The 12898-nt window shown below is 50.6% G+C and overlaps 1 protein-coding gene across 4 annotated transcripts in view; it reads left to right on the top strand.

Moving 5' to 3' along the window:
• LOC119974608 (unconventional myosin-XVIIIb-like) overlaps positions 1-12898 on the top strand; it is a 390682-nt gene that overhangs the window by 261100 nt on the left and 116684 nt on the right. For all 4 annotated transcript variants that reach the window (XM_038813932.1, XM_038813847.1, XM_038813761.1 and 1 more), the window contains 4 exons: positions 3135-3258; positions 6965-7165; positions 10098-10208; positions 11415-11519. In XM_038813932.1, the coding sequence (XP_038669860.1) occupies positions 3135-3258; positions 6965-7165; positions 10098-10208; positions 11415-11519 (541 nt within the window). The remainder of the gene's footprint in view (positions 1-3134; positions 3259-6964; positions 7166-10097; positions 10209-11414; positions 11520-12898) is intronic.

Raw genomic sequence — 12898 nt, 5'->3', positions numbered from 1 at the left:
GCGGGACTTCGGCCCATCGCGAGCCGGAGAGTCGGGACAGCCCCGGGGCCCATTGAGTCGCGCTGGACCTCGCCATTCTCTGAGGCAGGCGGCGCGATTCACGCCGGGCCGGTTTTTGGGGGGGCGGGAGAATTGGGAGGATGGCGGGGGCAGGATTCACGGCAACCCCTGGTGATTCTCCGACCCAGTGGGGGGTCACTGTGTTCCCAGATTTTGTTTATGACCACTCCTCGGCACTGAGTGGACTGTAGGAACCAGGTTTGGAGAGAGTTGGATCGAATGGTTAACTGGCAGCTGGTGGGTTGGCCAGGGATAGTCTTCTGTCTGACAACTGTCAGTGATTGGTTCCTGCGTGATGCTTTAAAACATTTTTTTAGAGTATCCAATTCATTTTTTCAAATTAAGGGGCAATTTAGCGTGTTCAATCCACCTACCCTGCACATCTTTGGGTTGTGAGGGCGAGACCCACGCAAACACAGGGAGAATGTGCAAACTCCACACGGACAAGGACCCAGAGCCGGGATCGAACCTGGAACCTCGGCGCCATGAGGCAGCAGTGCTAACCCACTGCGTCACCGTGCTGCCCTAGCGTGATGCTTTCTGAGAGAACTGGGCAGGAGCGTTAAGACCGCGAAAGTGAAAAGAGCACTCTCTCTCTCCCTCCTGCTTGCTGAAGTAAAAGAACTGCTCCATTGTTCTGAATCAAGTGGATGCCTGGCACAGCCTTTGCTCTAAATCTAGAATGATGCGGAGTTGACAGAGAAGGTCGACAACCTGCCCAAAGAAAACCATCTGATGCCTAGCAGGATTAAGTATCAAAACGAAAGCTGAACTTTCGAGAGACACTAACCTGAAATCATCCCAGTTCATCAAAGATCTTTATCTTTTTATTTGATTCATATTTTCTTTCTCTTTCCACCACCCTTTCCCTCTGTGTTGTTTGGCTGTGTGTGTGTGTAGAGAGTTGGGCTATTAGGGAGGGGTTTTTAGAAAGGGGTATTAGATAGTCGGTTACATTTTGTGTCCATTGATTTATAATATTGTCATGTGAGATGACCTTTAAGAAATGGGTGTTTATTACTGCAGTGATGTCAGAGAGTGGGTGGAGCTGGGCTGTCCGTAAGCTTTTTACTTTCGCTTTAGGCTTTTTGCTGCAGGGCGGATTTGGTTTCATTTTAGTTTTGGAGAAGCTGCAATCACAGCAGGATGTGTGTGAGTCTCTACAAGCTTATGAATGTCCACTTGCTGATTTCAACGTCGTAAATGCTCTCAATAGTGAATTTCAACCTGATCTTTGTGTTAAAAGGGTCTTTTATCTTCTGGATGTTGTTTGGGAATTTATTAAGGATTGCTTAGTGTTGCATTCTTTGGGGGTTGTATTTGAATTGAAGGTTGCTAAGATGTTCACTGTATGTTTTAAAAAGGTTAACTTGAGTTCATAGAATAAACATTGTTTTGCATTAAAAAATACTTTTCCATTTCTGCTGTACCACACCTGTAGAGTGGGCCGTGTGCTCCCCATACCACAATCTAGTAAAAGCTGTGGGTCAGGTGAACTCCATGATACACTTCGAGGGTTCTCTACACCCTGGTCCATAACAATATAATAATCTTTATAATCATCTTTGTTGTCACAAGTAAGCTTACATTACCACTACAATGAAGTTACTGTGAAAATCCCCTAGTCGCCACATTCGGGTGCCTGTTTGGGTACACAGAGGGAGAATTCAGAATGTCCAATTCACATAACAAGCTTGTCTTTTGGGACTTGTGGGAGGAAACCGGAGCACCCGGAGGAAACCCACGCAGATATGGGGAGAATGTGCAGACTCCACACAGACAGTGATCCAAGCCGGGAATCGAACCTGGGACCCTGGTGCTGTGAAGCAACAGTGCTAACCACTGTGCTGCCGTGCTGTCCAGAACTGTACAGAATGAAAAGTTACTTTCGTTAAAGTTACAAATTAGGGGCGGGATTCTCCGCCCCCCCCGCCAGGTCAGAGAATCACGGGGGGGGGGGGGGGGGGGGGGGGGGGGGGGTGGGGGTTGCGGCGTGAATCCTGCCCCGCCGCTCTGCGCCGGCTGCCGAATTCTCCAGCGCCGTTTTTTGGGCGTGTGCGGGGATCACGCCGCGCCAGTCGGGGGCCGTTGGCAGCAATTCTCCGGGCCCCGATGGGCCGAGCGGCCGCCCATTTTCAGCCAGTCCCGCCGGCGTGAAATGGACATGCTCCATCCCGGCAGGACCTGGCTTGTTGGCCGTCTAGCGGGGTCCTCGGGGGGGGGCGCGGGGGATCCGGCCCCGGGTGGGGCCCCCACGGTGGCCTGGCCTGTGATCGGGGCCCACCAATCTGCAGGCGGGCCTCCGCCGTGGGGGTACTCTTTCCCTCCGCGCCGGCCTCTGTAAGGCTCCGCCATGGCCGGCGCGGAGAAGAAACCCCTTGTGCTTGCGCAGGAAACGTGCCGGCGGTTCTGTGCATGCGGCAGTACATGCCGGCGGTTCTGCGTATGCGTTAACTTGCGCATGCCCACGGCAGCCCTTCGCCACCGTTTGGTGCGGCACCAACCCCTCCAGCGCCAGCCTAGCCCCCGGAAGTGCAGAGGATTCCGCAACTTCCGGGTGGCCCGACGCCGGAATGGATTGCGCCGCTCTTGGAGGCGGCGTCGGCCATCGCGCCAACTGTGGGAGATTCTCGTCACTGGCGTCTGCAGTTTATTGGGCTCAGCCAAGGACCTTGGGTAATTTAAATCAAATCTAATTTCACCTGTATTGCGACTCTGGGTCAAGCGGGGCTGGGATTGACCACACACTAGCCGATTGTGTCGTGACAATGTTCAGAGCAATTTATTATAATGCACTCACCCACTGCAGTTGTGATCTGGCCAACAGAACTGACCTCTCTCAATTCATTGAGAGAGAGGGACAGAGAGAGAAAGAGAGACGCATTTTGAAGAATTGGTTTTGGATCTGGTTTGAGGTAGAAATTGGTGATTAATACCATTAAACCTGGACCTTTTCCTCACATCCTTCACTGATAACTCCTGGTACTATTTACCAAGAGAACCTCAAGGGAAAACCTGACTCTAATTTATTCTCATAATAATTATTTCGCTTGTGGTTCATTTTCACTGACCAGGTTCGACATGGAGCTGGCTCAAGCCCTTGGGGAAGCTGCCTTTGAAAAGACCCTTCGTGAAAAGGTTACACAGGAAAACCAAATGTTGCGGACTGAACTTTATCGAACACAGCAAAATTTGCAGGTGAGACACAGATTACAGCATGATTCCTTTAACCGTCCCAGCAACTTCAATCTTTACATACCTACATATCAGCCATCATGTGTATGAAACACAAATGCTCATGTCATTTGTGTTTGAAGTCCACCCATCTGAGTGAACAAACCTTGGACGAGCGGCATCTTTCCATCTGCTGAGAGCTGTACTCTCTTTGCTTCTTACTTGTTAAGTTATTCTCTTCTTCCTCTTCCATGGCTTTCCTTGTGTAATGATGAGACAAATGAGTAACCAGGACCTCTAATTCATTACTATACAGAAACAAGTTACTGGAAGAACAAGTGTTCCTCTCCTTTCTCTGGAGGGATCCTTTGCTTCTACTTGGGATGTCTGGGGCAGAATTCTCCGACCCCCCGCCAGGCTGGAGAATCGCTGGGGGGGGGGGGGTGGCGGCATGAATCCCGCCCCCGCCGGTCGCCCCCCCCCCCCCCTTCCCCCGGCGATTCTCCGGCCCATGATGGGCCGAAGTCCCACTGCTGTAATGTCCCGCCGGCGTGAATTAAAACACCTCCCTTACCGGCGGGACCAGGCGGCGCGGTCGGGCTCCGGGGTCCTGGGGGGGGGGGGGGGGGGGGGTGGCGTGGGGTGATCTGGCCCTGGGGGGTGCCCCCCACGGTGGCCGGGCCCATGATCAGGGCCCACCGATCCGCGGGCGGGCCTGTGCCGTGGGGGCACTCTTTCCCCTCCGTGTCGGCCGTGTCAGCCTCCGGGATGGCAGCCACTGACGCTCCCGCGCATACGCAGACTTCCGCAGGCTGGCGGAGTCCCTTCGGCCCTGGCTGGCGTGGCCCCAAAGGCCTTCAATGCCAGCTGGCGGGGTGCAAACCTCTCCGGCGCGGGCCTAGCCCCTAAAGGTGAGGGCTTGGCCCCTAAAGGATTCCGCACCTTTGGGGCGGCCCGATGCCGGAGTGGTTCACGCCACTCCATCCCACCGGGACCCCCCGCCCCGCCGTGTCGGGGAGAATCCCGCCCCTGATATCTGTGCATGTGTAATGGAAGGGGAGGAAATGGTAGACTGTCTGTTTCGTGAATCTGCCATTCATGCACCTGCTTACAGCGCACCAGCCTCAGGTTCCTAACTTACACCAGTGAATGATGTTTGAGCAACTATGTGATGCAGGTCCTGCCTATAGTGAAACAAAGACCCCACCACATGCAACATCCACACTGATCATGAGCAGTTGCCTTTCCCAGACAGAGGGAGCACTAATCATCTGTCTGCACATTTGTAGCCAATGATAAAGATGTTGCTTAAATCCTTAGACGGTTCAATAAGCTCCTTGCACCTTTTTAAAAAAAAAATTTAGAGTACCCAATTAATTTTTTTCAATTAAGGGGCAATTTAGCATGGCCAATCCACCTACCCTCCACATCTTTGGGTTCTGGGAGTGAAACCCACGCAAACATGGGGAGAATGTGCAAGCTCCACACGGACAGTGACCCAGAGCCGGGATCGAACCTGGGACCTCGGCGCCGTGAGGCAGCAGTGCTAACCACTGTGCCACCGTGCTGCCCGTCCTTGCACCTTCTTAATTCCTTACTTTTCTAATTACACACCACTTCACAGCACATCTCAGTTCACGTGGTGGCCAATTTGGGGATTTCTGTGATTAGCTGTTCTGAGTTTAATGGCGTTGGGTGGCCGGTTAGCTTGGTTGGATTGAGGTACAGAGCAACGCCAACAGCGTGGGTTCAATTCCTGTTCCGGCTCAGGTTATTCATGAAGGCCCCACCTTGCCCCTCACCTGAGGTGTGGTGATCCTCAAGTTAAATCACCACCAGTCAGCTCTCCCCCCTCAAAGCGGAAAACAGCCCATGGCCATCTGAGGACTTTCATTTTAATTTCATTTGTGTAGTTGCAGAAACAAAGATATCATGAATTAAAAGATTAAAGAGAATTGTTTGGGCCCCACATATTACAAACGTTGCATTGTGGGGGAGTCGGTGGTGTCATGGGCTTAGTAATTAGAGATTCAGGACAAGATCTGGGGACCTAGGTTCAAATCCCACCAGGGCAGATGGTGAAATTTGAACTCAATAAAAATCTGGAATTAAAAGTCTAATGACGATCATGAAACCAGTGTTGCTTGTTGTAAAAACCCATCTGGTTTACTAATGTCCTTTAGGGAAGGAACTGTGCCCTACTTATGACTATTAATGGCGCTCTGAAATGCAACGCAATAAGGGAAAGGCAATAGATACAGAAATAGAAAAAAAACAGGAGTGTACATTCTGTAATTCCTCGATCTGGCCATGATGGAATGCGTTAAGGTAAATGAAAACACGTTTGGTGTTTTAAGGTTGCTTATCTAAACTGTTCATGTTCTGATGGTCAGGTGTTATATAATTAAAGAGAGATTGGTTTTATTGTCTGTCATATCTAGCATTCACATAGCTCACTATCAGCAATGGGGAAAGTATATCAATAAATCATCATCCACCTCTGTGACTGAAATATTGAGCGTGATGAGCATGGATTGGATATGAGAGAATCCTAGCTGACAGAGAGGGAGACGGAATCAGAAAGAGAGTAAAACTCAGCCACTCTTCCCACACAGTATCTGCTCCCTCTCCCGGGGAGATGGTGTGGAATAGTGTTAATGTCACTAGTCTCGTAATCATAGAATTCATAGAATTTACAGTACAGTACAGTATCCCCATAACCCAGTAACCCCACCCAACACTAAGGGCAATTTTGGACACTTAAGGGCAATTTATCATGGCCAACCCTCCTAACCGGCACATCTTTTTGACTATGGGAGGAAACCGGAGCACCCGGAGGAAACCCACGCACACACGGGGAGGATGTACAGACTCCGCACAGACAGTGACCCAAGCCGGAATCGAACCTGGGACCCTGGAGTTGTGAAGCGATTGTGCTATCCACAATGCTACCGTGCTGCCCGTAATCCCGAGATCCATTGGTTGAAATCCCACCACGGCAGCTGGTGGAATTGAAATTCAATTGATAAACCTGGAATATAAAAGCTAGCCTCGGTAATGGTGGCCATTGCAAATATCGTTGATTGTTGTAAAAACCCATCTGGTCTGACTAATGCCTTTTTGGAAGAAAGACTACCATTCTTGCCTGGTCCATGTGACTCCAGCTCCACAGTCATGTGGTGAATCAAAACTGTCCTCTGATATGGCTTAGCACTGAATTTTAGGAGCTAATACTGATGGGCAACAACTGTTGGCCTTGCCAGCGACTGTCACATCCCATTGAATAAAAAGAATGATGAGTTGGTTCACATGGCACGGTAGCACTGTGGTCAGCACTGCTGTTTCTCAGCGCCAGGGTCCCAGGTTCGATTCCCGCTTGGGTCACTGTCTGTGCAGAGTCTGCATGTTCTCCCCGTGTCTGCGTGGGTTTCCTCCGGGTGCTCCGGTTTCCTCCCACAAGTCCAGAAAGGCGTTCCCGTTAGATGAATTGGACATTCTTACTTCTCCCTCTGTGTACCCAAACAGGCGGCGGAGTGTGGTGATGAGGGGTTTTTCACAGTAACAGTGTTAATGTAAGCCTACTTGTGACAATAATAAAGATTATCACATAAGATACCTTAACAATAATATTGTCACTTGAACGTACAGTGCTACGCAGAAATTTCCAGAATTTACCTCGTTAACAAAAGTTACCAAGAAAGTGACTGCTGTTTTTTTTCTTGTTTGTTAGGGAAAAGAATTGGAGGTCACAACGCTAAATCAGAAAGCAGCAGAGCTGAAATTGGAACTGGGTGACCTGGCATCCCGTGAGCCGCAGGGTCAGGAGACTGTGGCTCAGATAAAGAAGCAGCTCCGACACCTGGAGGCTACCACGAAGCAACAGAGTAAAGAGAACAGTGAACAAGCGGGAACGATTGAAAAACTGGAGCAGGTCAGCCAATGCCGGATCACCCAACAACCAGGGCTGTCCCTGCCATGTCTTTTAACTCATACCTTTTCTTTCCCCAATCTAAAGTGAGCGGCAAGAGGCTATGTGGTTGCGGAGGACATCAGAATCAGAGCCGGGGATGCTGTGCAGTGATCAAGAGCAGGGACAAGGGCCAATTTTCCTACCCCTATTCTACCGGTCCTGACGCAATTGTAGTAACCCACAGTTTGCCTACAGCTGAAATGATCAGATAGTTTTCACTGGTTGAATAAGCAGGACGAACTCACACCCCACCCCTTATATTTTCTCTGTTCTGCTCCCCCCCCCCTCAGCTGGCATCTAGCGTGGTTGTCTGTCAGTTATTTGGTCACTTGTCTGGCGGCTCCGATCAGGATGCCCTGCTGTTACCTTCCCCCGTGAAGTTTTGAAATCCGATCTCGCAGTTGGCGGGTGGTTTCACTGTGTCATCGTGTGGAAACACTTTCCTGCATGAGTTTTGGACACGGAGGGGGTGGTCGGCTGGGACGTTATGTTGATGGCGGACAGGCCATTGGACTAGATCCAGATGTTGCCTTTCCGTTTATCAATCTCCTATTTGCAGTGAGGCTTCAGAAGCAAAACCCATCTGCCTTTGAAGCTGGCGAAAAGGAACAAAAAACAAGAATGATGAAGTTCAACAGGTATACTGTTAAATTCAGCCTCGGTATACCCAAGTTAATCCAGAATTATCACCATTGTGCCTATTGACACCTGTTTATGGAGAGCTCTGCATGTATCTTGATACCTGCATCTCCAGAACTGTCATGTGAACAGAGGAACATGTGGAGGCCATTCAGCCCACTGAGTCTGTTCCACAATTCATCCAAATGGTCTATAGCTCAATTCCATCTTTCATTTCCTATCCGTTGATACCGTTACCTAAAACATATCTAGCAATCTCAGTTCTGAAGTTTTCAATTGACTCCCACCAGCCTCAACAGCTTTATTATGGGGGGGGGGGGGGGTCCGGCGCAGACTAGATGGGCCGACTCGGTGGGCCGAATGGTTTCCTTCTGACTGTAAGGATTCTATGAGGTGTCTATGAGATTGCCAGCGCCCACTGTCTAGCCTGTTTGACTGAGGTGTCGGAAGGTTAAAGGCAGCAGTTTAAACCCCACAATAAAATGTGTCAGGCGAGGAGAGTGGGTCGCACAATGTGTCTTACACAGCTGCACTGTGGCCTCGTGAGTTATTACAACTGTATAAATACCCATTAGTTTTGCTGAAAACCTCTAGATTATACTCCAGCTTTGCAATATTCTCCCAACCCATCTTCCATTGTCCGGGATGCATGTCAGAGGAGATAAGGAACCTCCCGGGGCTGGTTGCCACGCTCTGCATTGTCAGCATTGTACCGGGAGCGAGCCTTGTTAAAATGAGATGAAAAGAGCTATGAATTGCTCTCCACGCCCAGCTAAAAAAAACTCTTTGAACTCCCAGCTTGCGTTATATTCCAGAAATTACACTTTCACTGAGGACCGATAATATAGAAACAAGTTTAATTTGGAGAGCTCGTGAATCACACAGTTTATAGAGCTTACTTGTTGCTTCTAATGCCAACTAGTTCCGTGTGGTAAAAGACTGCTGAAGAGCACAAATTATGATTCAGAGACACGGCCATCTTCTCAAGGACAATTGTGGGTGGGCAATAAATAAATGGCGGCCGTGCCAGTTACACCCACATCCCGTAAACAAATGTGAACATTTACATTCTGTGTCCTGATTATATTTTTCAAAATGTGCATTGGCAGAAATACTGCATATTCGCAGCTCACGTGTTATTATTGTAACTAAACAATTTGGAATGTTAGGAACACAGGAACAGGAGTGGATCATAGAATGTACAGTGCAGAAGGAGGCCATTCAGCCCATCGGGTCTGCACCGGACTTTGGAAAGAGCACCCTACTTAAGCCCACGCCTTCACCCTATCCCTGTAACCCAGTAACCCCACCTAACCTTTTGGACGCTAAGGGACAATTTAGCATGGCCAATCCACCTAACCTGCACGTCTTTGGACTGCGGGAGGAAACCGGAGCACCCGGAGGAAACCCACGCAGACACGGGGAGAACGGGGCAAACTCCACGCAGTCACTTGAGGCCGGAATTGAACCTGGGTCCCTGGCGCTGTGAGGCAGCAGTGCCGACCACTGTGCCACCGTGCCTCCTCTTCCTCCATTCAATGGGATCATTGCTGATATTTAATCCTGACTGTATCCAACTCATACAGAATCCTCCTTTTAACCTCTTCCTCCCTTTTCTCCAACTCTTGGATGATTGTTGGTTGCTGAGAGTCATTTTCTACATTCACATGGGAACACGACCACTTTGGCGAGAGATCACTGTTCCTGCTTGGCCCCCCAGTACAGAGGCAATACTTTCAGGAGGTGGGTCGAGGGGGTGGAGGGGGGGGAATTACAGAAAGGAAACAGGAAAAATCATTTTAATCTGGAACGTGTTGCTTGATGAAATGTTTATGATGTGCTCTTGCTGTTGCAGTATTACTTGCCTGCATTTTTAACAGACCATATTCCCTCTCTGTTTTGTGTCATTCCCCAGTATGTTTCTTTCTCTGTTTCTCGTCTCAGCCATCGTTTCACTTGTTGTCTGTCTTGTTTTCATTCTTTTAATTTTGCTCTTACTGTTTCTGAATATTAATTTTTCATTCTCCGCCCCTTTTATTTCCTCTGCCTCCATCTCCTTTGTCGCTCCCTCCATCTTTCTGTTTTCCACTCCCCCCAACTTCCTCCCTGTCATCTCTCATTCCTCTCCGACTCCCTCTTCTTCTACTTCTTCTCCTCTTTCTCTATCTTCCTATCTGTCTTCTCCCACTGCCTAACTTCTCTTGCTCCCCCTCGCTCTCTTACACTCTCCTACTCTTCCTCTCCCTGCATTCAGACACATCTGCGTTCTGAAATAGAGCTGGAGCGAATGAAGGATATTCATCTGAAGGAGCTGGAAGACAAGGAAGAAGAGCTGGACGACGTTCGCAAGTCCTGCCAGAGAAGGGTATGCTCAGCACTGCGATACAGTGTGCACCAGATTCCTTCCTTCTGCATATATTATTTATCCAGAGTTAATAGAATCATAAAATCCCAACAGAAGGAGGCCATTCAGCCGATCGAGTCTGCACCATCCCTTGGAAAGGGCACCCTACTTAAACCCATGCCTTCACCCTCTCCCCGTAACCGAGTAACCCCACCGAACCATTTGGACACTAAGGGGCAATTTAGCACGGCCGATCCACCTAACCTGCACATCTTAGGACTGTGGGAGGAAACCGGAGCACCCGGAGGAAACCCTCACAGACACGGGGAAAGGTGCAAATTCCACACAGTCACCCGAGCTGGAATTGAACCCGGGTCCCTGGAGCTGCGAGGCAGCAGTGCTAACCACTGTGCCACCGTGCTGCCCCACTGTCCTTTTCAGTCATAGAGGTGATGGGTTTGGAAGGTACTGTTGAAGGAGTCTTGAGAAGTTGCTGCAGTGCATCTTGCAGATGGTACACACTGCTGCCACTGCATGCCGATGCTGGAGGGAACGAAAATGTAAGATGGTGGTTGGAGTGCTGATCAAGTGGACTCCTTAGCTTGGCCGCTGTCACGTTCTTTTTTGAAAAATTCTAGAGTACCCAATTAATTTCTTTCCAAGTAAGGGGCAATTTAGCGTGGCCAATCCACCTAACCTGCACAACTTTGGGTTGTGGGGGTGAAACTCACGCAAACACGGGGAGAATGTGCAAATTACACACGGACAGTGACCCAGGGCCGGGATTCGAACCCGGGTCCTCAGCGCCAGGGATAACCACTGCGGCACATTCCGCCCCGCTGTCACGTTCTTGAGTGTCGTTGGAACTGCGCTCGTCCAGGCAAGTGGAGAATATACAACTGCACATCTGCCTTGTGAATGGGCAGTCTTTGAGGATTCAGGAGGTGAGTTACTCACTGCGGAATTCCCAGCCTCTGACCTGCTCCTTTCGCCACAGCACTTGTGTGGCTGGTCCAATTAAATGGCCGTTTCCAGGAACGGCATCCAATTAAAGATAGTGGTTCACCCCCTTGAAGTCCTGGCCTACTCTGAAGGCTTGTATGGTTATTGATACGACTGAGGTGCTCGACCTGGTTTATTTGGAGTCTTCTTGAGGCTTGTTGGGCAATTAACTCAGAATGCCATGAACCATGTCTGATGTCTGGGGGTCCTTTCTCTTTGTCATAGCTTCGTCAGTTGGAGATGCAGCTGGAGCAGGAGTTTGAGGAACGACAGCTGGTCCTTCATGAGAGACAGGACTTGGAGAGCTTGGTTGGCACTCTCTGTGAACAGGTCAGTGTTTCAGATATGTGATGGGGATTATAAGCTGGCGAGATGGAAACATCTCTGAAACCCCAGCGAAGCAGCACAACTACCTCTGGAAGTCGGACACATTTACAAGAATGATGCTGGCAATTGTTGGGTGTTCAGGACCAACAGGCCTGGTCCCTTTTCTCTTCTTTTGATCGTGTTTCCTGCTGTGGGGAAGATCATCAATGTAAGACAGTCACCAAGCAATCCAATGAGGAATTCAGAAGAAACCTCTTTATCCAAAGGATGGTGGGAATGTGGAACTCGCTTCTCCTGGTTAGTGGTTGAAGTGAATAGTATAGGATACAGTTCAGGTGAAGGTAGACAAGAAAATGAAATGAAATGAAGTGAAAATCGCTTATTGTCATAAGTAGGCTTTAATGAAGTTACTGTGAAAAGCCCCTAGTCGCCACATTCCGGCGCCTGTTCGGGGAGGCTGGTACGGGAATTGAACCGTGCTGCTGGCCTGCCATAGTCTGCTTTCAAAGACAGACGATTTAGCCCAGTGTGCTAAACCAGCCCCTTGTGTGCTAAACCAGCCCCTTGTGTGCTAAACCAGCCCCTTGTGTGCTAAACCAGCCCCTAAATGAGAGAGATGGGAATAGAGGATTACGACGATAAATTTAGATGAGGAGCAATGGGAGGCTAAACGCGGGCATCGACTTGATGGAGCGAATGGCCTGTTTCTGTATGTGTGTCATTTGTAATCCTATGTAAATACATGGGGCGGGATTTTCCAAACCCCCACCGGGTCGGAGAATCGCCGGGGAGCGGCATGAATTCCGACCCACCGGGGTTTTCGGGCGGGGTGGGGATCATGCCACGCTGGTCTGGGGCCGTTGGCAGTGGCCCTGTCCCGGCAATTCTCCGGGCCCCGATGGGCCGAGCGGCCGCCCGTTTTTGGCCAGTCCCGCCGGCGTGAAATGGGCATGGTCCATCATGATGGGACCTGGCTTGTAGGCCGGCTAGGTGAGTCCTTGGGGGGGGGGGCACAGGGGGATCAGGCCCCACGGTGGCCTGACCTGCGATCGGGGCCCACCAATCTGTGGGCGGGCCTGTGCCGTGGGGGCACTCTTTCCTTCCGCGCCGGCCTCTTTGGGGCTCCGCCATGGCCGGCGTGCAGACGAACCCAAGAACCCCCCTGCGCATGCGCAGGAACACGCCGGCCGGTCTGCGCATGCGCGGAACCACACCGGCGGTTCTGCACATGCGCCAACTCGCGCTGGCCCTTCGGCGCTGGTTGGCGCGGCGCCAACCCTTCCATTGCCGGCCTAGCCCCGGGAAGTGCGGAGGATTCTGCACCTTCTGGTCAGCCCGACGCCGGAGTGGTTCACGCCACCCTTGGCGCCGGCGTCGGGCCA

The sequence above is a fragment of the Scyliorhinus canicula genome, chromosome 1 (genome assembly GCF_902713615.1).
Source record: "Scyliorhinus canicula chromosome 1, sScyCan1.1, whole genome shotgun sequence".
Lineage (NCBI taxonomy): Eukaryota > Metazoa > Chordata > Chondrichthyes > Carcharhiniformes > Scyliorhinidae > Scyliorhinus > Scyliorhinus canicula.
The sequence above is the reverse complement of the archived record's forward strand: the minus strand, read 5'-3'. Positions and strand labels throughout refer to the sequence as shown.